This window comes from Vombatus ursinus, unplaced genomic scaffold (assembly GCF_900497805.2).
Source record: "Vombatus ursinus unplaced genomic scaffold, bare-nosed wombat genome assembly UNPS02012082.1, whole genome shotgun sequence".
NCBI classification, from domain to species: Eukaryota; Metazoa; Chordata; class Mammalia; order Diprotodontia; family Vombatidae; genus Vombatus; species Vombatus ursinus.
Window position 1 is genome coordinate 307,310 of NW_020951860.1, and position 22,430 is coordinate 329,739.

Genomic DNA, 22,430 nt, shown 5'->3' on the forward strand with positions numbered 1-22,430 from the left:
TCAAAAATAAAATAATTTGTATGATTCCAGGTCAGGGGGTAAAGAAAGAGAAACTAAGGAGGACTGGGGCAGAAGGAAAACTGTGTGTCCAGCTTCTTCTATGGAAGTACTCCCTCTATCCCACTTCCTGGTGCTGCTGTTTTTGATGGAACGAGAACATGGAACTCTGGGATCACAAATGAGGAATCATTCCTTCTGGAGATCCAGACCTGGGAGTCAATAGTAGCATGGCAAAAACTTTCCTTTTGGTTAATTCCCTTTACCTGGGGGTAAGAGTTTCCATTAAGCCTTTTTCTGTCCTCTTTCTCCCCTTCCTATTTCCCCTGTTCCAAGGGAAGACTGTTTCTAGAACAATGTTGAAGACATGATTGTCTATTAGTCAATTTTAATGGAAGCACTGAAACACAATGGACACATTTTCTAATGCTATTCCCATGATTGCATGTGTCAAGTGGACCCCCAAATCAGTTGGTGGTATTTTTCACCTGAAATTCCCTTACCGCATGGTGTGATCCATTTACAATCTTCTCATCAGAGATGTGTTCCAACAAGGATCCCCTCCCTACACACACAAATCATGCTGCATGGGGTATGGCCATTGAAAGGTCCCTCATAGTGTAATATAATCCAATCAAATAACCCTCTCTCTGACCTACCTCTAATTTTCACAACATACTAATTGCAAAATGACTCCTTTTCCCTCACAAGACAGTGTGTTCCAACAAGACATCCCTTCGTAACATGGTATGTACCAGTTAGGAATATAACTGCACCACCTCAGGATAGGATAGGAATTTAGACCCTTGTTACAAGGGAAGCCAGTTGCATTCCCATTTTTTGCTTGGAAGAATTCGACAAGGGGATGAAAAAGGGAATGCTGATAAGAGGGGAGTGGACAGTCTCATTTCAAGTTTCTGGCTTAATACTCTCTCCAGGCTCCCACCATGGTCTACAGGTAAGTTTCCTTCTCCAAGGTCATCAGTCCCTCTTTAGCTGGAGAAGGTGAATAACCCAAGCTATGAACACCATCAGAACACTTCTTGGGCTGAGGCAGATCCAAAGCTGGGGAGATAAGTTGTCGAAAGCGCTGCGGAGAGAACAGACAAGATGGAGGAGGGTAGAGAGAGGACCATTCTTAAAATCAACCAGTCTGGTGTAAAAGTCAATGGATCAGTGAACCTCCTTTGCCTTCCTACAACTTGCTAGATCAGAGGAAATCAGTCCATTCCTGATATTTGAACATGAGCTAAGTGGAAATGACCTGGCACCTCATTCATTCACATTACTTACATTCCAATGAGAAATTTCTTCACCCTTACCATACGGTGCATTCCAAGGGGGCTCTTTTATACGTTTGCCCACAGGTCCACAAAAACATTCACAACCCAGTTCCTCAATGGGACTCTCTTCCCTATTTATGAAATGCATTCTAATAGAACCCCACTCATAAGATGGAAAATGCCAGAGGGTGCCTCTTAATTATACAATATGAAAGCATCCCAGGTAATCAATCCTTTTAGCATGACCTCCATGTGAACTCTCAAGTCCTAGATTTTGTTCCCTATAAAAGGCCTCACTGCAATCCTTTTCTATCACCTTTCCCATCTCCCACCTCCTTCTCCTATCCTCTTACCTTCTTGAAAGAGCCTTGGGTCTTCAGGAAGGCTATAATGAAGAAGAGTGGGACACAGATCATGGAAGAGAGTGCCAGCATCCAGCCAATTGAGTATCCCCAGGGTGGGTACACATAGATATTATTATATTTGAGGGGTGTGTACTTGATCAGGGAGAACAGAAATGTGGCCTGGGTAAAAGAAGAAGGGATAGTGATGGTAGGAGGATGGCTTATTATAAACCATTCATGTTCATTTGAGAGTTGGACTTTAGTGGCCACCTAGACCAACCCATACACAAAAAGATTCCTCACTATAACATGCCTCTTTTCACAGGCTAGCTCCTCAAACACTTGAAGTCAGCTATGATGTCTCTCCTGAGTTTTCTCTTCTCCAGGTCAAACATGCTCATTTCTTGCAACCAATCTTCATGTCATGGACAAGCCATTTGTAGCCTTGGTTACCCTCATCTGGGTATTCTCTAGTTTATCAATGTCCTTCTGGAGGCATAATGCCCAGATGTGGTCTGATGAAGACAGACTAACATTGGATTGTCACTGAAAATTATACCCCTATTCATGCAGCCCAAGATTACACTGGATTTTTTTTAGTAGCACAAATCCCTGGGGTACTCCAAGACACCTCCTGCCATGTTAACATTGAACCATTAATAACTACTTTGATTTTAACAGCTACTACCCATCCAACCAGTCCTTAATCCATCTGGTTGTATTATCTTCTAATCTACACCTCTCCATTTTCTCCACAAGAATAGTATGAGATACTTTAGAAAAAGTTTTGCTAAAATGATCAACCACAACTCCAGAGGACCAATCATGAAGCACACTACCTCCCTCCTAATAGAAGAGTAATGGACTTAAGGTGCAGAATGAGACATATATATGGGGGCATGGAAATGTGTGAATTTGTTTTGCTTTACTATGCTTATTGGTTACAAGGATTGTGTCTTATTTCTTTGCTTAGTGAGGAGATTTGGGTGAGAGAAGAAAACTAGAAAAAATGTTACCAAAAAAAGAAAGAAATCAAAGCATTTTTAAAAATGCACAAAAAATCCCAAAAGGAAGTCCAGAGGGAAACACAGACAAGCAGGACAACTTTCAAAGTAACACACTGAAATATATATATAATATATATATATATATATATATGCACACACACATATACATATATATATACACACACATATATACATATATATACACACACATATATGCATACAAATATAATGTATATATAACAAATATACATATATGTACATATATATTTAAAACAAGATGGTTTCACATATCTTCTTTTGGTTTATAGTTGGAAACATTCTCTCTTTTTCTTTCATTCTCTCTTTTCTTGTCTATCATTGTATTATTGTATAATAAAAAAATTTAAATTATAGGTAAATTATATCCACAGTATTCCTTCATCTGCTAGTTTAGCAATTCTGTCAAAAAGGGAAATAAGTCAGTCTGGTATGACCATGATGAAGACATACTAGTTCTTTGTAATCATCACTTCCTTTTCTAGCTGTTGGCCAACCAATAATCCTTTGTAGAGCTTTTCCAGGAACCAAAATCAAGCTCAATAGCCTATAATTTATGGATTCTGTTCCCCTCCCTCCCTCCCTCCTTCCCTCCCTTTCTTTCTTTCCTTCTTTCTTTCTTTCTTTCTTTCTTTCTTTCTTTCTTTCTTTTTTCTTTCTTTCTTTCTTTTTTCTTTCTGTCTTCCTTCCTTCCATTTTTCTTTCTTTCAAAACCAGGACATTTACCCATTTCCAATCATGCTATCCGTCTTCTGTTTTCCATGATCTTTCAAATATCAGTAATAGAAGCTGAGCAATAACATCTGTCAGTTCTTTCAGGACCTGGGCATGTAGTTCATTTGGTCTAGGTGACTTGAATTCGTCAGGGGCTACTAAGTGCTCTCTTACTATCTCCTTACTTATCTTGAGTGTCATTTTCCCGTTAGTTATTTTGATCTGTTATTTCCCATGCAAAGGTCATTCTCCTTTGCAAAGAAAACAAAACAAAGCAAGAATTGAGCAGTTCTGCTTTTTCTTAGTTATCAGTTATCATTGTCCCATTCATCTCCAGAAAAGGTCCTAACCTGTCTTTGGTCCTTGCCCCTGATTCCACGTAGGCTAACATGCTTGTTGTCCTTTCCCCTCAAGTCGTTCTCAGTTTTAGCTTTACTGAAATAATTAGACCACGCCACACTCATATTCATTATTTTACCTGACATTTCTTCAATCTTCTGTACAAAGCTACCCCCTTCTATACCCCTTTCCCATCTTTTAACTTATCATAGTCATTTTGTATAAGGCATACCTATCAAAAGCCAAAGACCAGTCATGAGCTTCACCCCACTAAGGATGAGGTGATACCTATGAGGTCAAATTTGTCACCTCATATTAGGAAGTCTAGTTGTTCTTGCTTGTTGCCTAAAATGGGGCATTCGTGTATAGATATTGAGAATATAGGGTTGTACTATTGGTTCCTTTCTTGATTTTTTATCCACTGTGAATTTCTGGTTATCTCGACTACTATTATTTTTTGTTTGTACCTACTCTCTCTAATATCTAACTTTAGGGATTTACATAAGCAGTCTTCTCATTTTCCCAACCTTTTTTGGTTAAAGCCCTTTTGATTAGATTTGCAAGACATCTGGCAAATACATTCTCAATAACCTGTGTTAGGCATACTCCATCTTTGTCCAGGAATCTGTCAACCTTGTAAACTAGGATCCAGGAATCCAAGTTGTATTCTCAGATACCCATGTTCTTGGTCAGCTGTTCACCTCCCAAGTTAATTTTTCTTTCTTTCTGCATTCCTTGGCTTCAATGGGCAACAGTGAAGAAAACACAATCTGTGCCCCTATGGTCTTCAGTTTCTTGCTCAAGACTTTATAATCAGTGGCAATACATTTTAGTTCCTTCTGGTAATACCATTTTTGCCCACATGAATTGCTAAAGGTGAGTATTTGCCATCCATTTTGATAAATCTTGGGAGGTTCTTGGTTATTCTCAGGCCCACCCCTGCCCATCCTCTAATTTTCTGTGCCACCAAGATATGGCAAAGATTAAAATACAAGGAATAGAGCCTGAGGGTGGGAATGAGCCTGGAATTCTCTTCAAAATGTAAAAATTAAATAAATTCAGAATTGTTGAATCTTTAAACACTATTTAATGAAGTCATTTAGTCTATCCTGCTTCTTCTAAGCAGGTATGCACCTAGTCATATTCTAGCATCAAGGATGTTAATGTTTCCACCCCAAAGGTGACCCAGATGAAGAGCTCTTCTGGACATAACTGTAAACAGATGGCAAGTCCCACAGGAATTGGAAGGAATAAATCTACTTTGGAGGGGGGCATAGGGGTTGGAGAGCAGGGTAAGAGACTCAGAAAGTCCTTTATTTACATCAATGACAGAAAATAGGGAATGGGGGACATATGAGAGAGGGGGAAATGGTGGGATGTAGTGTGGAAAGAATGCTATACTAGGAGTCAGGAATATATCAGCTCCAATACTTACTAGTTATGTGGACCTTGGCAAGTCACTATCTCTCTGAAACTCATTTTCTGTATCTAAAATATAGGGAATATATCTGTATAATCTATCTTTTACAAGGTTTTTGTGAGGACTTTGCTTTACAAATCTTAAAGTGCTATAAAAATGTGAGTTATTAATATTGAATATATAGAAGCAAACTAAGGCCTTCTCCTACCCCACGCCTAAATATCATTTGTAGAATATTACTTTATATGTCCTTAGTTAAAGTCCTTGATCCCCAAACCTTATGTATACTTAATTCTAAATCCCATGGAGACAATTCCACACACTGAAATTCTTTTTCCTCCATTCTGATCAAATATTTAATTAGTCTTCCTTTTAAAAAAAATCAAGTTTAGGAAGAAACTGGAAAATACACAAAACTAAGATAAGATAGAGGGAATGTTCTTTTTATTAACCAAAGGACGTGTCTTTGATTTTAGTTATTCTTTAAGCAAGACCTTGGTTTTCCAGAAAGAGATCATCTCCAAGGATGGATTTTCCAACCTGGCTATTGTTCTGCTTGATGAATCAAAAGCTCTAAACTGAACTTTCTGTCATAGGCTTATTTCTAAAATATTGATTTTGGGGCCAGCTAAGTGTCACACCAGTCCTGAAGTCAGGAGGACCTGAGTTCAAATCTGGTCTCAGACATTTTACACTTACTAGCTGTGTGACCCTGGGCAAGTCACTTAACCCCATATGAAGACTTTACCTGGACAGGAAGAGTTTCAATAAACAAGGGAAACTATCAATGAACACTCTCTCTAAGCAGTAAAGTTAATGAATATATATAATGTTTACATATGTTACTTATGCTAATATGTGCTGGTAGTATTTACATATATCACGTGTATGTATTAATGAATCTGTCATTGAAATATACACATGTTAATATTATATGTAATATGTTGTGGGTAAGTGTGTATGTGTATATGTGTGTGTATATATGTATATGTATGGAGAGAGAGAGAGTCTCTGACAGATTTGAAGTCAAGAAACACAGAGTACTAAGTTTTCCCTTCCACAAAGAACACAAAGAAAGAAGGCAGAAAAGGACCTCGAGAGTGATAGGGAAAGATATTGTTGTGTGCGATTTGTCTTTCATTCTCGAAGAGGACCATGACATCAGGGAGATGATGACATGACTTGCAATTGACTGATTTGAGTGAGGGAAGGCTGTGCAAAGTCACCAGCCTTACTTTCTCCTCCAGAGCCATCTCTGTCCAACGGCCAGATCTTGGTCAGGAGATGGCCCAGGATGCAGTGTGAGACCTTGGCCCTTTTTAAGCTGAGATCTTTTCAGGTTTTTATTTTGAGTGAGGCAAGATCCATTCCATGAATAGGCCTCTTTAAGAAGTGAGTCAAGGGATGGCCCCTTTAATAATAAAAAAAAATCAAACTGGGAGGGGAAGACCCTCGGTGTTGCTGGCTGAAGAGAAACAGTTACTATTTACGTTCACCCTGAGCCAGGTGGGCCCAAAAAATAACTATTAAGTGCCTTAAACCCAATTCATTCTGGATCACTGTAGATCTCATGGGGAAAGATTGGAGCAGAGGTGAAGATAGAGGCATTTAAACAAAGAAAATGAGAAATATACACAATTAGCTATTTCAATGAGTAGACAGATGATAGTAAGGTGATAAGATTGGGCCAGAATATTTCTAAGAAGAGATACTGAGAAGATATACCAGGTTATTGGAACAACTACTGAAGAGAACCATGAATTAAATTAAAAAACATGAATTAAGTGCCTACCATATACACAGCACTATGCTGATACAAGCAATATAAAGACAAAACCAAATATACGTACTAGACAAAGAAAATGAAACAAATGACTTAGATTTCCTTTTCCTTACTTCCCTAAGAGTTCTAGTTTGGGAGAAAAGTAGCTGAATTGGAGTATAACATACCAAGCAAAGTCCAGGAGTTAGGAAGAGCCAGCAGATCTTCACCAGTGGCCACGGCCGGTAGCCAATCATGTCTTCAATATTATCATAGAAACGGTTGGCTCCTGGAACAAGGGAAATAGAGGTAGCAGAGAGAGAATGGGAATGAGAGAATGATGTTACCATATGCTAGAAAGGAACTGCAATGGTGATTTAGTATTCCTCCCATTTGGAGATGGGAGACAGGAACAGGAGAAAGAAGAGAGTCTTTTTCAAAATTATCATTGAGAAACAAAGAGATGGGCAGGTTATGGAAGTCTATCAAAGTGAGAGTGAATCAGGATAGTATAAAGATCTCCAGTCAGGAAAGATGTGAGTTCAAATTTTACCTCTGATACTATCTATGAAACCATGGGAAAGTCCTTTAACCTCCTATAGTCTTGACTTCCTCATCTGCAAAATGGTGAGGGTCAAAGAGATACAATGCATATTTAAAAACTGCTTTGCAAACTTTAAAACCCTATAAAAATACCACTATTATTTTTAGAGAGCTCCAGGTTTGTCATAGATTGAAAATCAAAAAAATGGGAAGTCTATTCTAAGCTCTACTTTCAAGTAGTGGCAAGTCAAGCGACTACTGTGTCCTGTCAGTTATCACATATGACAATGGCAGGTTGCTTGCTTGTCTAACCTTATGGGGTTGGTTCTAAAAAACAAGATGCTAGTTGTTTTTAAAGCATTTGGAAGTTGTTCTCGGGATTCTTGTATTGCTAGTTGAATCTTATCTTAGGTCATTATAATGGTGTGAGAGTCAAGTATAGGTTCAATAAAAAATTAGAACATAACAGAGAGTACTAGATTGGAGTTAAGAAGACGCCAGTTCAAATCTCATGTCTCAATTCAATTTAACAAGCATTTTTAAAAATGCTTACTATATTCCAGGCACTCTGCTAAGCATTGGGAACTATATGACCCTGAGCAAGTTAACCACTCTGAATCTTAGTTTCTTCATCTGTAAAATGAGGATAATAATTACCTAACCAGGTTGTCATTAGACATAAATGAAATAGCTCATATAAGGAGTTTTGCAGACTTTTAACATGCTAAAGAAATGTCAGCTGCTGTCAGTATCACTAATGATCAGGGATATCAATAATGTGATACACTATCTGCCTAGACACCATGAGTTCTCACAGATATGTCTAAGGAGAGGCTTTAAGGGAGGCTTTATGACTTCTCAGGAACAGTGTAGGGCAAAGGTGTCAAATGGGCATGAGAATGTGATCGAACTGGCTTGAACCAGATCAAAATGTAATTGGGGAACATTTAACAAAATAATAAACATATGTTTCATGTTAACCACATTTTATTTTGTCCTGCTATACAAGACAAACAAAAGTAGGTATGTTATAGGGGTTGGTGGTATAGCATAATAAACATTTTCTATTTTTTAACATCAGACAATATGGAATTTCTTTTAGTCACAGTATTTACTCTACCTGTGATGGTCCTCAAGAAGCTCTCATGTGAAGAAAAAATAAGATAAATGTAGCTCAGAGAAGATTAAAATGAATTCAAAGTAAGCTTTGAATTAAATTTTTTTAAAAATATCCTTTGCTGAACATCAGCAATAAAATAAGAATTTAAAGTGCCTTAAGGCTATTTGAAAAATAAGCAATTAAAACATAGTATTTCAGTTTATGGTCTAATTAGACTACTTTAGACAATATCATAAATCTATAGCTTACAAAAGGAAAAAACTAAAGTACCAATACTCTGTATTTAATATATATTATTTATATGCTTCCATATACACAACTCCATATACTTTATAATAGTCTCTGAAGGGTTAGGTTCAAAAGGGGGTATATGTAACAATGAAACTGCTATTCTGTGCTTATATCACTATATATAATTGAAAGCTGAAGGGGAAAAAATGAGCAATTTCCAAGAAAGTGATCCTTCAGTCTTGAAAATCATAGTAGGGAGGTAGAGGAAACCTGGGTATATTCTGCCATGCACTAGAAATTTAGAGAAAGCTAATTTTTATTTTATTATTTATTTTTATTAAAATATAATATAAGTGTCAATACAGCCAACTAAACTTAGTCAGTGAATTTTCACATTTGAACTGATTAATTTCATCACAAAATATTCTAACAGTTTCAGTCATTCCATCTATATCAATTAATAAATTGAGAATTTACTAAGTTACTAATATGTGTCAGGTACTCTGCTAGAGATGCAAAGACAAAAGCAGTAGGGCTTGCCCACATTCAGCTTACATTTCAATAGGAAGGGGAAGGAAATAAGCATTTTTTTAAAGTGCTACAAAAATTTTGAGTTATTAAGATTGAATACCTAGACACATACTAAGTTCTTTCCCCCATTCCTAGGTACTACTGTATAACATTAATTCAGTTTCCTTAGTTAAAGTTCTTGGCAACCAAACCTTGTTGCTGAGTCATTTTTTTAGTTGTATCCAACTCTTCATGACCTAATTTGGGCTTTTCTTGGCAAAGATACTGGAGTGGTTCGCCATTTTCTTCTCCAGCTCATTTTACAGATGAGAAACTGAGGCAAAAAGGGTTAAGTGACTTGCCTAGGATCACACAGCTAAGTAAGTGTCTGAAGCCAGATTTGAACTCAGGAAGGTGAGGTGTTTCTGACTCCAGGTCTGGCACTCTATCCACTTTGCCACCTAACTGCCCACCCCAAACTTCATGTATACTTAATCAAAATCACATAGAGACAATTTCATACAGTGAAATTCTTTTTCCTTTATTCTTATCAAACATCTAATTAGTCTTCCTTTTTAAGAAAATAATCAAATTTAATAAGAAACTGAGAAATACATGAAACTAAAATAAGAGAGACAGAATGTTCTAGCACAGGATCTACAAACATAGATAATGTGATCGGTAAGTCAATATGCTACCTACAGGGATCCTATTGTACTTTATTGCATGGTCCCCCTCCCCCTATTTCTATTTGAGTTTGACACCGCTGTTGTAAGGGATAGTCCTGCACTGGGAGAGGTTGGATAAGATAATCTCCAAAGTTCTTTCCAACTCTATTGGTAAAGTAGATAATGACTTTAGCACTATCTTTGGGTAGAAGAGAGCAGTGGTATCTCAACGCTTCAGAACTATCCAACTTTCAAGCTTCACTGTGACTTTGGGTTCTCAAAGGATGTGCTGGCAGAATGAAATATCTGGCGGGTTCTCCCAAGGGTGGCATAGACCCAGCAAGGGACGCATACCAGGCATTCAAGGACCAGCCTGGCTAGACTAAAAAAGGCCCATCAACAAAGGGTAAACCACCAGATGGTGCCTTTCTTTTCTCCCCATAGAAGCTCATGAAGACTTTCTACCAAGGAGAGCTGTTTTAGTAGAGGGGGTACCAACATCAGTGAAATCGTGAAGCTTTTGAAATGTGAGAGGAACATCATCATAACAGCTACTAATTGTTAGATGGTAATCCTTGGGACCAGAGGGGCTGGATTCTGATCTGTCAAGGTCCTGTTCCAGTCTGGGCCTCAAACATTCCTCATCTCACACCCCTGCCCTGCCCCATCTTCTTTCCCCTCCCTCCATCCCCCATGCTTACCGTACACCCAGCTAATGCAGATCACCTCGAAAAATGAAAGGAAGAGTAGGCACATGCCACTAGAGGCATAATAATCAAACAACTGGAATATGTACATCCCACCCTGTGGAAGAAATAGCAAAGCTGAGCTCTTGTTAGGGGGAGAATGTCTGGGGCCTGGGATGAGTAAACCCACCAGGGGTCACTCATAGGAAAGTGAGTCTTTAAGAACTGAGAATATCTAGGCAACTTTGGGGCAGGAGACGGCCTGCCTGGCTCTTGTGAGGTTCTTCTTCAAACCAAGTTGGGGTGAGCCCCTGGGGATCCACCCTTGCTCCCCTTCCAGGCCCTGCCATTGGGCTGAGTTAATCCATGGACAAAAGGTGCTACTGTAAAGGATCCCACTCCATCGGTATCATGGCAAGGCTACAAATGGACAGAGAGAGGCTCCATTAGTGCCCTTTGGCAGCTTGGGGTATAACACGCCTGCCCCTCTTACCTCAGTGACAAGAAGCAGTCCAATCAAGTAGCACGTGACAGCAATAAAGAGGATGAGGAGTTCTCGCCTTCCTGACTTCCGTAGCTGCCTGGGGAACATGTCCACAGAGGCCGTCACCAGGCACTCCACACAAACAAACTGTGGGTGGGGGATGGGGAGGAGGTTGGGAGGGGAGAGGGAAAGGTGAGAGCAGGCTATTCCCCCTCTTTCCCCTGTCCTTCTCCCCGTGCTGTTTCCTCTTTTTCTCTGACACATGCATCCTGAGACATGGGAGGAAATGGGGGCAAAATGGGGAGGTGCTGAGCAGCCAAGAAGAGGGGGTTCAGGGGTAAAACAAATTATGAGAAAGTGGCCGTTCAAGTATCATTGGGGAGAAAAGCATGCAGATGAGACTAACATCTTCTTCTGTGGTCTCATCATGACATGGAGAGGACCCTGAGCTTTCAAAGGCTCTGCACCCAAAGAGGCCATGCCGGCAGGTTCTCGCAAGTTGGAAAGGCTTCAGGTATGACAGCATCTCTCATCTCAGGGCCAAACTGGCTCAGGTCAGAAAGGCTCATCACCAGAAGCTTTGCCTGTGTGTGTTTTGTTGGGTTTTTTATTGTTTGTTTTTTTGGTCACAGTAAAACATGAACCTATCTGCTGAGATGTAAGTAGCTTGCTACCAACGTCTGGAGAGGGGAAGGCACATGTGCATAAAATTAAATCACAAATCCCTAAAATATGGAAGTAAGCACAACTGCAGATTTTTGGGTCTATGCCAATTTAAGCCTGGATGGGGAGGATTGTGCCTTACTGCAGGTGGAACCATTCCAAAGTGGCTACTCAGACGGCTGGAAGCACTGGTCCAGAAAGTGGACAGGAGGGAGAGAGAGGACAAGAAGAAAATGGGAAGTGGTTGGAAGAGAAGAGCATCTTGAGAGCCAGTCAGAAATGAGCCTGGGCTAGAGAGCCCACAAGGAAGTTTGTGACAACCTGTTTAATTAGATTCGGAGCATTTTAAGATATGATCGCTATGCTCTGTAACTTGAAATTTCTTTTTGTTTCATTTTCCTTCTTTCCCTTTATCGTATGTGAAGCCCTTTTGAAAAACCTAATTTCAAGTCCCTGATAGAAAAAAAGAAAGAAAGAAAGAAAGAAAGAAAGAAAGAAAGAAAGAAAGAAAGAAAGAAAGAAAGAAAGAAAGAAAGAAAGAAAGAAAGAAAGAAAGAAGGAAGGAAGGAAGGAAGAAGGAAGGAAGGAGGAGAGGAAGAAGGAAAGAAGGAAGAAAGGAAGGAAAGAAGGAAGGAAGGAAAGAAGGAAGGAATAAAGGAAGAAAGAAGGAAAGAAGGAAGGAAGAAAAGAAGGAAGGAAAAAGGAAGAAAGGAATGAAAGAAGAAATAGGAGATATACAGGCCAGGCTAGGCAAGAACTGGGGGCAGTGGTAGAGTGATACAATGGGAGTAATTGGGAGCTCCTCTGATCTGTTGAATCCCAGGCCACTTCCAGACAGATCTGTGCTCAAGCTCAGTGCTGAAAGATTTGCATGTGTGATGATGAAACAGTCACCTCATTGGTCCCCTGGTTCCCATGGTAGCAGCAAGATGTCATTGATGGTTTACATCAAAAATGATTGGCCACTAAGCAAGAAGAGCTGCTCATTCAGGAGAATTTATGGAGAAGCAATTCCTACTATCCTCTCTTTCTTCCTGTCTGTCAAGCATGAGAGGGTCTCTTTGAGCTTCATTCACCTCAGACTTCCATTAAGGTTGGAGGGTTAGGGGATATTTCTCCCCTTGACGCCTGGAAGGGATAGTGGTGACTCACATATGGCAGTGAGAGCATGCGCTGGCCTAGATAAGCTTGAGACTGAACCTCAAGTCCCTGGCTGCCTCTTCTGGTCTGTGTTTCTTTCCCTGAGCAAACATGATCAACTGGTGATATTGAGAAGGTTATTTCTTGCCTTAGCAGCAATCTGCTGGGTTCAAAAAGTGTTCAGGTACTGATTGTCCAGCAGGAGTTAACCACTGAAACAACTTCTCAGCGGAGGAGATGACCACTACCAAGAGGATGAGCCCAAACTATTCCCTGGCTTGCCAGAAGATGAACCTTGAACGAACTTCTAGGACAGTATAGAGCTGAGATGAAGGTGAAATGCCTGTCAATAGTCCCACAAAGCTCTCCATGTTTCTAACATTTTAAGTATTTACCTCCCAGGGAAGTATTATAAGAATGATGAGTTATTGTATTATGTTTTAAGTTTTTATCATGAGCCTTTTGGGTTTCAAGCATTTCTTTTGTGGCAAAAGAAATAAACAGCAGTCCTATTTACCTTGTGCATTGATTATCTTTCTATAAGGGATCCTGATTATCCTTTTTAGTAATCCCTAGATAAGCTTTAAGAAATTTTCCCTGTGGCTCAGAGGGTGTGGGCATGAGAAAAGCCTGATTCTTATCCTTTAGAGGTCAGACAGAGTTTGGGGTCCTTTGGTGGAAGGTGGTACCTTCTTCCTGGGTTACACGGTTTACAGAAATACAGAAAAGTACACACCTCAACAGCTACTTCCCCTTCCTTGCTGTCTTCTTTCCTTAAGCCAATACTACTTTTGCCAAATCCAAGTTAAGGGGGCGGGATGGGAGAGTCCTTGAAGAGAAACAGGTATCAAAAGTGGCTCAGGAGGAAAGTACACTACTTGCCTAGAGGGGGAGGGGAACTAGGCTTAATACCGATCTAGAGAGAGTTCATTCAGCAGTCATATCTGATGCCAAGAGACCAGGAGACAGAAAGATAATCACACACATATATGTGGGAAAGAACCCTAGATTTGGAGTCAGAGGACCTAGGCTTGAATCTTGGTTCTAACTATTATTTGTGTGAATTTAAATCTCTTCACTTCACTTCTCTTGGACTTAAGTTGCAAAATGAAAAAGTTGGACTCATTGGCTTTTAAGATCCTTCCAGACTATGCCCAAAGGGCTATAAAAATGGGCATAGCCTTTGACCCAGAAATAGCACTTCTAGGGCTATATCCTAAAGAAATCATGCAAATGGGAAGGGCCCACATGTACAAAAATATTCATAGCAGCTCTTTTTGTGGTGGCGAAGAATTGGAAATTGAGAGGATGCCCATCAATTGGGGAATAGCTGAACAAGTTGTGGTACATGAATGTAATGGAATACTATTGTGCTACAAAAAATGATGAACGGGTTGACTTCAGAAAAACCTGGAAAGACTTAAATGGGCTGATGCTGAGTGAAGTGAACAGAACCAGGAGAACGTTGTACCCAATAACAGCCATGCTGTGTGATGACTAAAATTGATAAACTTAACCCTTCCCAGCAATGCAAGGATCTAAGACATCTCCAAAGCCCTCGTGATGGAAAATGCTATCCACATACAAAGAAAGAACTATAGAATTTGAATGCCGATTGAAACATACTATTTGCTATTTTTTTTCTCTTCTGTTGAGTTTTGTTTCCTTTTTCTGGTGGTTCCGTCTATTGGTTCTAATTCTTACAACATCACTAATGTTTAATATGCTTATGTTTAAATATGTTTAATAGGAATGTATATGTATAGCCTATATTAGATTGTGTGCCATCTTGGGGAGGGTGGTGGGGAGGAAGGGGGAGAAAAATTTTAAACTCAAAAGCATATGGAAGTGATTGTTGATAAATCAAAATAAATTAATAAAATTTTTTTTTAAAAAAAGATCCTTCCAGTTCCAAAAGCCATCTAAATGGCAAGGCCTAGCAAGTAGAGCAGTTGAGGAAGCAGGCACCACAACAAGGGGTGAAGGTCCAAGATGGCGGGAGTTTGTCACATTACATCTGTAAAAGGAAGAAGCTGAGAAGTAGGGGGAGGGAGAAGTAGGTGTGTATCTCTGACACTCTTACCTGGCTATCCAGTCCCAAGAATATCAGCATAATGAAGAAGAGGCAGGACCAGAGCTGAGATAAAGGCATCATGGTTACTGCCTTAGGGAATGCAATGAAGGCCAGGCCAGGACCTGTGAAACATCCCACACCATTCAGTGAGCAGGCGTAAGGAGATTCTCACTTTCACCCTCCACCCAGAGATCCCTTTCTCCAACTGTGAAGGAGCCTACAGCATGACTGGAGGCTGGGACAGAACCAAGAGATGAGGAATTAGCTCATCAGCACAAGTTCATGGCCCAAGTCCCTCACAAGCAAGATATGGACTGTAGGAGCTCCCTCTGCTGCTTTTGCCATGCCTGGGGCTCTGGGTAAGTGGTCAGGGGAGATGATCTAGGGTCCATATTCTCATTCACCCCCCTCCTTATAATATGGTGTCCTGAAACATGGCAACACATACCTGATTCTGCCACCTCAGAAATGGGCACTCCCTGCTCCTGAGCCATGAAGCCCAAGATGGAGAAGACAACAAAGCCAGCCACAAAGCTGGTGGCACTATTCAGAAAGCAGAGGGCAATACAGTCCCTGGGAAGAGAAGACCACAAAAATGAGACAGAGTAGAGGAAGAGAGAAATAAGGAGAGACAGAGGGGAAGGGAAGAAAAATAGAAAGGGAGAAAAGAAGAGAGGAAAGGCAGAGGAAAAAAGAAATAGAGATGGGGAGATAGGAGTCAGTCTCTCCTGACTCCAATATTCTTTCCATTACATCATGATACCTCTCATGTCTGCTCTATCATGTCCCTCCTAATTTTTCTCCAGGCTAAACATTCCAAGTTATATACACGGCATGATCTAGAGTCCATTCGCTATACTGGTTATTCTCCTTGGGACCCACAATGCCAATGTCCTTTCTAAAATGTGACATTCAAAATAGAACACAATACTACAGATATGATCCAACCAAGACAGATTAAAGAGGAACTTCCAATTCATTCACCATACCTGTCTTAATGCAGTCTAAAATCTCATTGGCTTTCTGTCTGCTAAGTCACATTGTTGATTCTTCTTGAACCTATGATCCACCAAAACCCTAAGATTTTTTCTTTCATGTGAACTACTGTCTATCCATGCCTCTTCCGTCTTTTACTTGGGTAGATGATTTGTTGATGAGATGGGCTCTTCGAGTCATAGATTCCATTGGCAGAATGGGACCTTAAGAGATCATCTCAAAAACCTCCAGCCTCTACTAATCCCTGAGAGCTGAGAACAGAAGTGAAATCCTAGTAAGGTGAGGTTGAGACAAGTTCCTGCTTGAGCAAGAAACAGCAAAAAGTCTTAGTCAAGCTGACTTTGACCTCCCTACCACTGGAAACCTAAATACTATGTGTCACTCATACTTCACTAGAGATGGCAAAAAGTTATTACCATGTCCTTGGTTTTATAAACTGGCATGGAATGCAGAAGCCAATTCTTGGAACCCATCTTAGACATAAAAGTCTCTAAGTGAAACTTTTGGCTGAAAATCTTCTCTCCTCCTCTCCCCCACAGAGGAATAGACATTCCCTCCTTTTTCACTCCTTCAACTGAATAAGGGAGTCCACATAATCAACTATTTCTTGCTTCTAACCTAAAATACCATCTACTTCAGCTCAAGTCACTTTCCTCTTGTTTAATCTTAGGATCCCAGAACTTTGAGGACCAGCTAAGAAGGCTGAAGGGTAAACAGGTTCCTACTTGTAACAGTTGTTGTTGTATTTGTTGTAGCTCCCCAAGGCTGTGAGGCAACCCTGACAGATGGCAAAGGAGAAGAAGATCTGAGTGCCTGCATCCATCCACACCTGCAATCAATCCAAGAAGCATGTGGTCAGTTGGGAAAGAGGTAAGAGCCCAGAGCTACATTGAGGGGAAGGACCAAAGATGACAATGATTAGGCATCAGGATTCTGGTTTCCAGTCACAGCTCAATTGTTGAGATGCTAGATGATCTTTGGAGCAGTTTTCCTCTCCCTGAACTTAAAATGAGGGAGACCATGACTTCTTAGGACAGAGGTTAGCAAGCTATGACTTGCATGCTATGACTGGCAAAATGTTTTTTTCAGGAGTAGCCAGGATAGTTGCTACTGCTAGGACCTCTCCCTGGCTGCTTTTTGAGTCTGCTGGATGCCAATTCTGCCCAATGTCGACAACACTTGACACCCCTCTTTCCCTGTGCCTGGCACATCTGAAGAATCACAAAATCATACTATTTAAAGCTCAGAGGGATCTTAGGGATCATTTAGTCTAACTTCTTCAATCAATCAATCAACAAGCATTTATTAAGCATTATTGTATGTATATTGGGTATACAAATTCAAAAATGAGATAGTGACTGTCCTCAAGAAACTTACGTTCTACTAAGGAATACAATATGTTCACACATGTACATGTTCACACACACACACGCATATATATATATAAGTACATATATATGTGTATATATATATATATGTATATTAAATACATAGTCATAGGGAGGAGCATTAACAACTAGGAGAATAAGACTTCTTGAAGTTCGTGATGCTTGAGGTGAACCTAGAAAGGAGCTAGAGATTTCAAGAGATGGAAATAGAGAGAGCATTCCAGGTATGCAGGTCAGCCTGTACAAAGGTGGGAGATGGACTGTCTTGGACAGAAAACAACAGGGAAGTCAATTTGGTTAGAGTATAACTGCACAGTATATGTGTAATCATCCTAGAAAGATAGGCTTTTCTTTTACAAAGGAGAAATGATTTGCCTGAGGTCACACAAGCAGTAAAAACAGAGACCAGACCCAAATTCATGTCTTCTGACTCCAAATTCAGTGTTCTTTCCATTACACCACTGCCTCTCAAATCAAAATTCCTTTAGAGATGAAGCCATCTTAAATATACTATCTAAATAGACACATGCACACTCTATCAATAATGAAACTGAAACTAGTTATCCAGACCAAGATGAACAGAGTGGTTCTTATTATACTCAAACAGATGCCAGTTTTAATGGGCATTTCTTTTCATCCTCCATCAAGGTTGTACATGTTTAGCAGTCCCCAGACTGAAATAGAATTATAGACGAGCCTCTAAATAGAGGCAATCATTTTTACTCTCTTGGCCAAATAACCCTGGGTTTTGTGGTTTAAACCAAACAAAAACAGGCCCATTCCACAGCATATATAGCTAAGATAGAAAGATGGATGGTGAGGACATCCCCACCCACCTCACAACCTATTAACTCAGATGTTCCTTTAGTGTTGGTATCCCTGGTTTTTTTTGGTGAGGAGGTTTTTCCTTTCTTGAAGTTTTGAGACCTCTAGAAGAGTGAGGTGGAAGGAAGGAAGGGATGGGGAAGGAAGGTAGATGGAAGTGCATGGTGTAGTAGAAAGAACACCAGACTTCTAGTCTGACGATGTCGGTTCAAATCCTGATTTTGTCACTAACTTGCTGAAAGATGGGCAATTTTACTTAACTGAGAATCCATGTGTTTATCTTTAATATACCAAATGCTCTCTCCAAGGCTCTGAGATTTCAAGTCCTTGAGGCAAGAGAAGGAATCACTGAACCTCGAAGCAGAGGAGGGGCTACCATGCAGAATGTGCATCCTTCCCTTCCCCACTTTGTGAATCCTAACTCTGCTTACTACAGAAAGCAGATTGTGGTGGAGAGGAAGGCATGTCTGCAGCAATCAGCTTGGAGATAATACCAGGTAATGCTTTGAGATTTACCTATAAATCCTGATTGACTGGTTAAGGAGCAGTCATTGCTTTAACGCAATGGCTCACTGAGGTAAAGCCATCAAGCCAATTTTCATCATGAGTATTTGCACCTCAGAAATTGGCTAACACAAGAATACTTATAGCAATTTTTTGTGGTGGCAAAGAATTAGAAATCAAGGGGATGCCCATCAACTGGGGAATGGTTGAACAAGTTGTGGTATATGATTGTGATGAAGCATGGGGCTAGGTAGGCTCTTCTGAGGTCATTTCAGCCATTCCCTAGAATATCAGGGCTCTCAGGATAAGACAGTGCAAACAAGGAAAGGTCCACCCTCTGATTTTTCTCTTAAAGGTCTGCAGAGAAGGAGATGCAATGGCCTCATTCTAGCAATCCACAGAAATGTAGAATCATAGAATCTTAGTATTGAAAGGGGCTTCACAGACCATCTAGTCCACTTCCTACCCAGAGCTGGGATATAACTACTGTTTGAAGGTCCAAAGATATGGGGAAGGGGGAAGGGGGGAAGAGGAAAGCAACAAGCATTCACAAAGCACCTACTACATTCTAGGCATTGTGCTGACTCTTTACAAATATTAATCTCATTTAATCCTCACAACAACCCTACAAGGTAGGTGCTGCTATTATCTCCATTTTATAACTGAAGAAACTGAGGTAAACAGAGACAAAATGACTTGCCCAGGATCATACGGTGTCTGAGGATGGATTTGAACTTGGGTCTTCTTTACTTCTGGCCCAGCACTCAATGCACCATGCCACCTCATCGCCTCCGTGATGGATAACTCACTAACTCTTAGGGCAGCCCTTTTTGTTTTAAAACACTGTTCATTTGTTAGGAAGTTTTTCTTTAGTTACACTGAAACCTGTTCCCCTATATCTCCCTTTCATCATTTTTAGTTCTGCCTTTTGGGATCAAGCAGAATAATTCTGATTCCCTCTTCCAGTGTGTGACCACCCTTCAAATACATGAAGGCAACGATCATGTCTCCTTTATGTCGTCGCTTCTTTCCATTAGTGTTGCCCAAATTTCTCCTATTGTAATTTCAAGCCTAAATTCCTCGTATTGTAATTTCCAGCTCTACTTTGGTTGATGCTTCTCACTCTCCTGGTCATCGAAATGTCCCAGCAGCTTAGACTAATTAAGATTATAGAAAATGTTAGAATTTCTACCCCAAGCTCTGAGGCAAATGAAAGATATAGTGAAGGATCCTAGGAAAGTTATGCTCAGCATGATACCTACCTGGGGGTCCTTGAGGCGATGCAAGTCTGGTTTCAGGTAATACACGATCCCTTCATAGGCCCCGGGAAGGGTAACCCCTCGAATCAGCAAGATTATCAGCATCAGATAGGGGAATATGGCTGTGAAATAAACCACCTGGAGAGGAAGGAGGAAACGATCATTCCTTGATCTGGGTTGCAGGTTCACAGAATTCTAAAGATGGTAGTGTCTTTTCTGAGGCCATTTTGTTTGTTCACGGAAAGTCTGAAGTGTGCTGAAGTCAGCTCAAACCAGCTCAAGAGAGTTGGTTATTAAATTTTCATTTTGAGTATTTCCACCTCAGAAATTTGCAAACACAAAAATACTTACAGCAATTTTTTTTGTGTGCGGTGGCAAAGAATTAGAAATCAAGGGGATGCCCATTAATTGGGGAATGGCTGAACAAGTTGTGATATATGATTGTGATGAAATATTATTGTGCTTTACGAATGAACTGATACAAATTGAAGTGAGTAGAATCAGAAGAACATTATACATCGTAACAGCAATATTGTATGCTGATCAACTGTGAATGACTTGGCTATCGTGATCAATACAAACATCCAAGACAATTCCAAAGGACTCATGATGAAAAATGCTATCCACCTCCAGAAAAAGAACTGACAGAGTCTCAATGCAGATTGAAGCATACTTTTTTTACCTTTATTTTTCCTGGTGTTTTTGTGTTTTCTTTTGCAACATGGCTAATGTGGAAATATGTTTTGCATAACTGCACATGCATAACCTATATCAAATTACTTTCATTCTTAAGCAGGGAGAGAGGAAGAGAATTTGGAACTCAAAATTTTTTTAAAAGAATGTTTAAAAAATTATTTACATGTAGTTGAGACATATTTAATGAAATAAATAAAAATATATTGGGGGGAGAAATTAGTAAACACTACAAATTAGGCCTTGATTTATCATTTTGCTGATTGTCTAGATTTAAGAAAGTCTTAGAGAAAACATTAATGTAAATTAAACTTAAAAGTGTATCATGTACACTTTTCCCCTCTGGATAGCCAGTTGTTAAACATTAAGCAAGCACACCCTTGCCTAAAGTGCTGGAAAGAACACTGGACTTGGATTCAGGAGACCTGGTTTTAAGTTTTAGCTCTATCACTTAGTGGTGTGACCTTAGGAATATGACTTCTCACTGAGCCTCATTTTCTGCACCTGTAAATTAGAAGAAATAATACTGGCACTATCTCACAACAGGTTATATCCTTTGCAAAACATAGAATGCTATAGAAGTGTGAGTTGTTATTACTGTATACCATAACTACAGTATCCAAATCATTGACGGTCCATGATTGCTAAGTTAGGGCTACTGGGGCTTTGTCCCATTTAGAGAATTGGGCACTGATGACAATTCTACTTCTTCAGCAGCATAGAAACAATGAAGCTTAGCACCTACTTAACAAGAATAATTCAGCAAATTGAGCAAAAATTCAGCAAAATGAGAACCTGCCCCGTGGATCTCTTCCCTCTCCCCTCATCCTGCAATTTAATTTTAGCACCACCCTGGTCCTACCTCCCTAACCCTGGCAGAAGCTTCCCTAGCAATGGCCTCACAGTATCCCAGGGCCTTTCTAGTTACAACTGAATTTGCCTTGAAAAAGTGAATTTGAAGGCATATTTCTTCAGAACTCAAAAGATTTTTAAATGAATATTAAAAATATATAAATGATAAATTTATCTTCTTAAAGGTATATTGTACGGGAGAAGAGAATTTTGTGAAGTTTGGCCTGGGTACCAAAATTACTAGTTACAGTCCTGTGAGTGCTTAAAATAGATCATGACAGAAACATGGACAAATCTGGTCTATCTTCTGTCTGTTTGTTGACCTCCTGCCAGCTTCATCTGTGAACGCTCTTAGAAGGATGTGGTTTTTTTAGGTCTCATGTCAAGGCTTCCATGAGCTCATTTCACCCCTGGTGCTTTTTAATATTTTACAAGGCAATCATGCTTGTAATCTTCCACTATCATCCTCTGTAGGTCTTTACAAATGAATTTGTATTCTAAGTTGATGTTGGGTTTGGTTACCATTGTTTCCTTTGCTTGGGGTGGAGTGGGGGGGTGGGGAACATCAAGTTTCCAGACTCTGTCTCCTTGTTATAGTGATTGCTTTATCCTGATCAATCTTTTGCTGGAAATGGTGATAATCAAGGTCAATATATTTCTACTTTTTCATTTTGCACTTTTGGCATCGATGGCTTCTTTGAATAGGTCAGGCTGGAACATCTGGAGTTGTACTCATTTTCTCATCATTATCCTTTATCTTAATTTCATGCTGATTTTTACACATTCATTTATGTTTAATATAATTATAGAGTCAGCAACACAAAACCGGAAGGAACCTTAGATGCCATTTAGTTCAACCCCCTCATTTTACAGATGAGGAAACTGAGGCAAA

General features: G+C 39.9%; 1 protein-coding gene across 1 annotated transcript in view; it reads right to left on the minus strand.

The window, feature by feature from the left end:
* Positions 1-368: 368 nt before the first annotated feature.
* The window catches only part of SLC6A12 (solute carrier family 6 member 12), a 33,855-nt gene continuing 11,793 nt past the window's right edge, over positions 369-22,430 (minus strand). Inside the window, exons 7-15 of the mRNA XM_027857349.1 lie at positions 19,997-20,131; positions 16,743-16,846; positions 15,470-15,594; positions 15,031-15,143; positions 11,154-11,291; positions 10,676-10,778; positions 7,091-7,191; positions 1,634-1,804; positions 369-1,087 (exon numbers count right to left, since the gene is read on the minus strand). Coding sequence (XP_027713150.1) covers positions 950-1,087; positions 1,634-1,804; positions 7,091-7,191; positions 10,676-10,778; positions 11,154-11,291; positions 15,031-15,143; positions 15,470-15,594; positions 16,743-16,846; positions 19,997-20,131 — 1,128 coding nt within the window. The 3' untranslated portion in view covers positions 369-949. The remainder of the gene's footprint in view (positions 1,088-1,633; positions 1,805-7,090; positions 7,192-10,675; positions 10,779-11,153; positions 11,292-15,030; positions 15,144-15,469; positions 15,595-16,742; positions 16,847-19,996; positions 20,132-22,430) is intronic.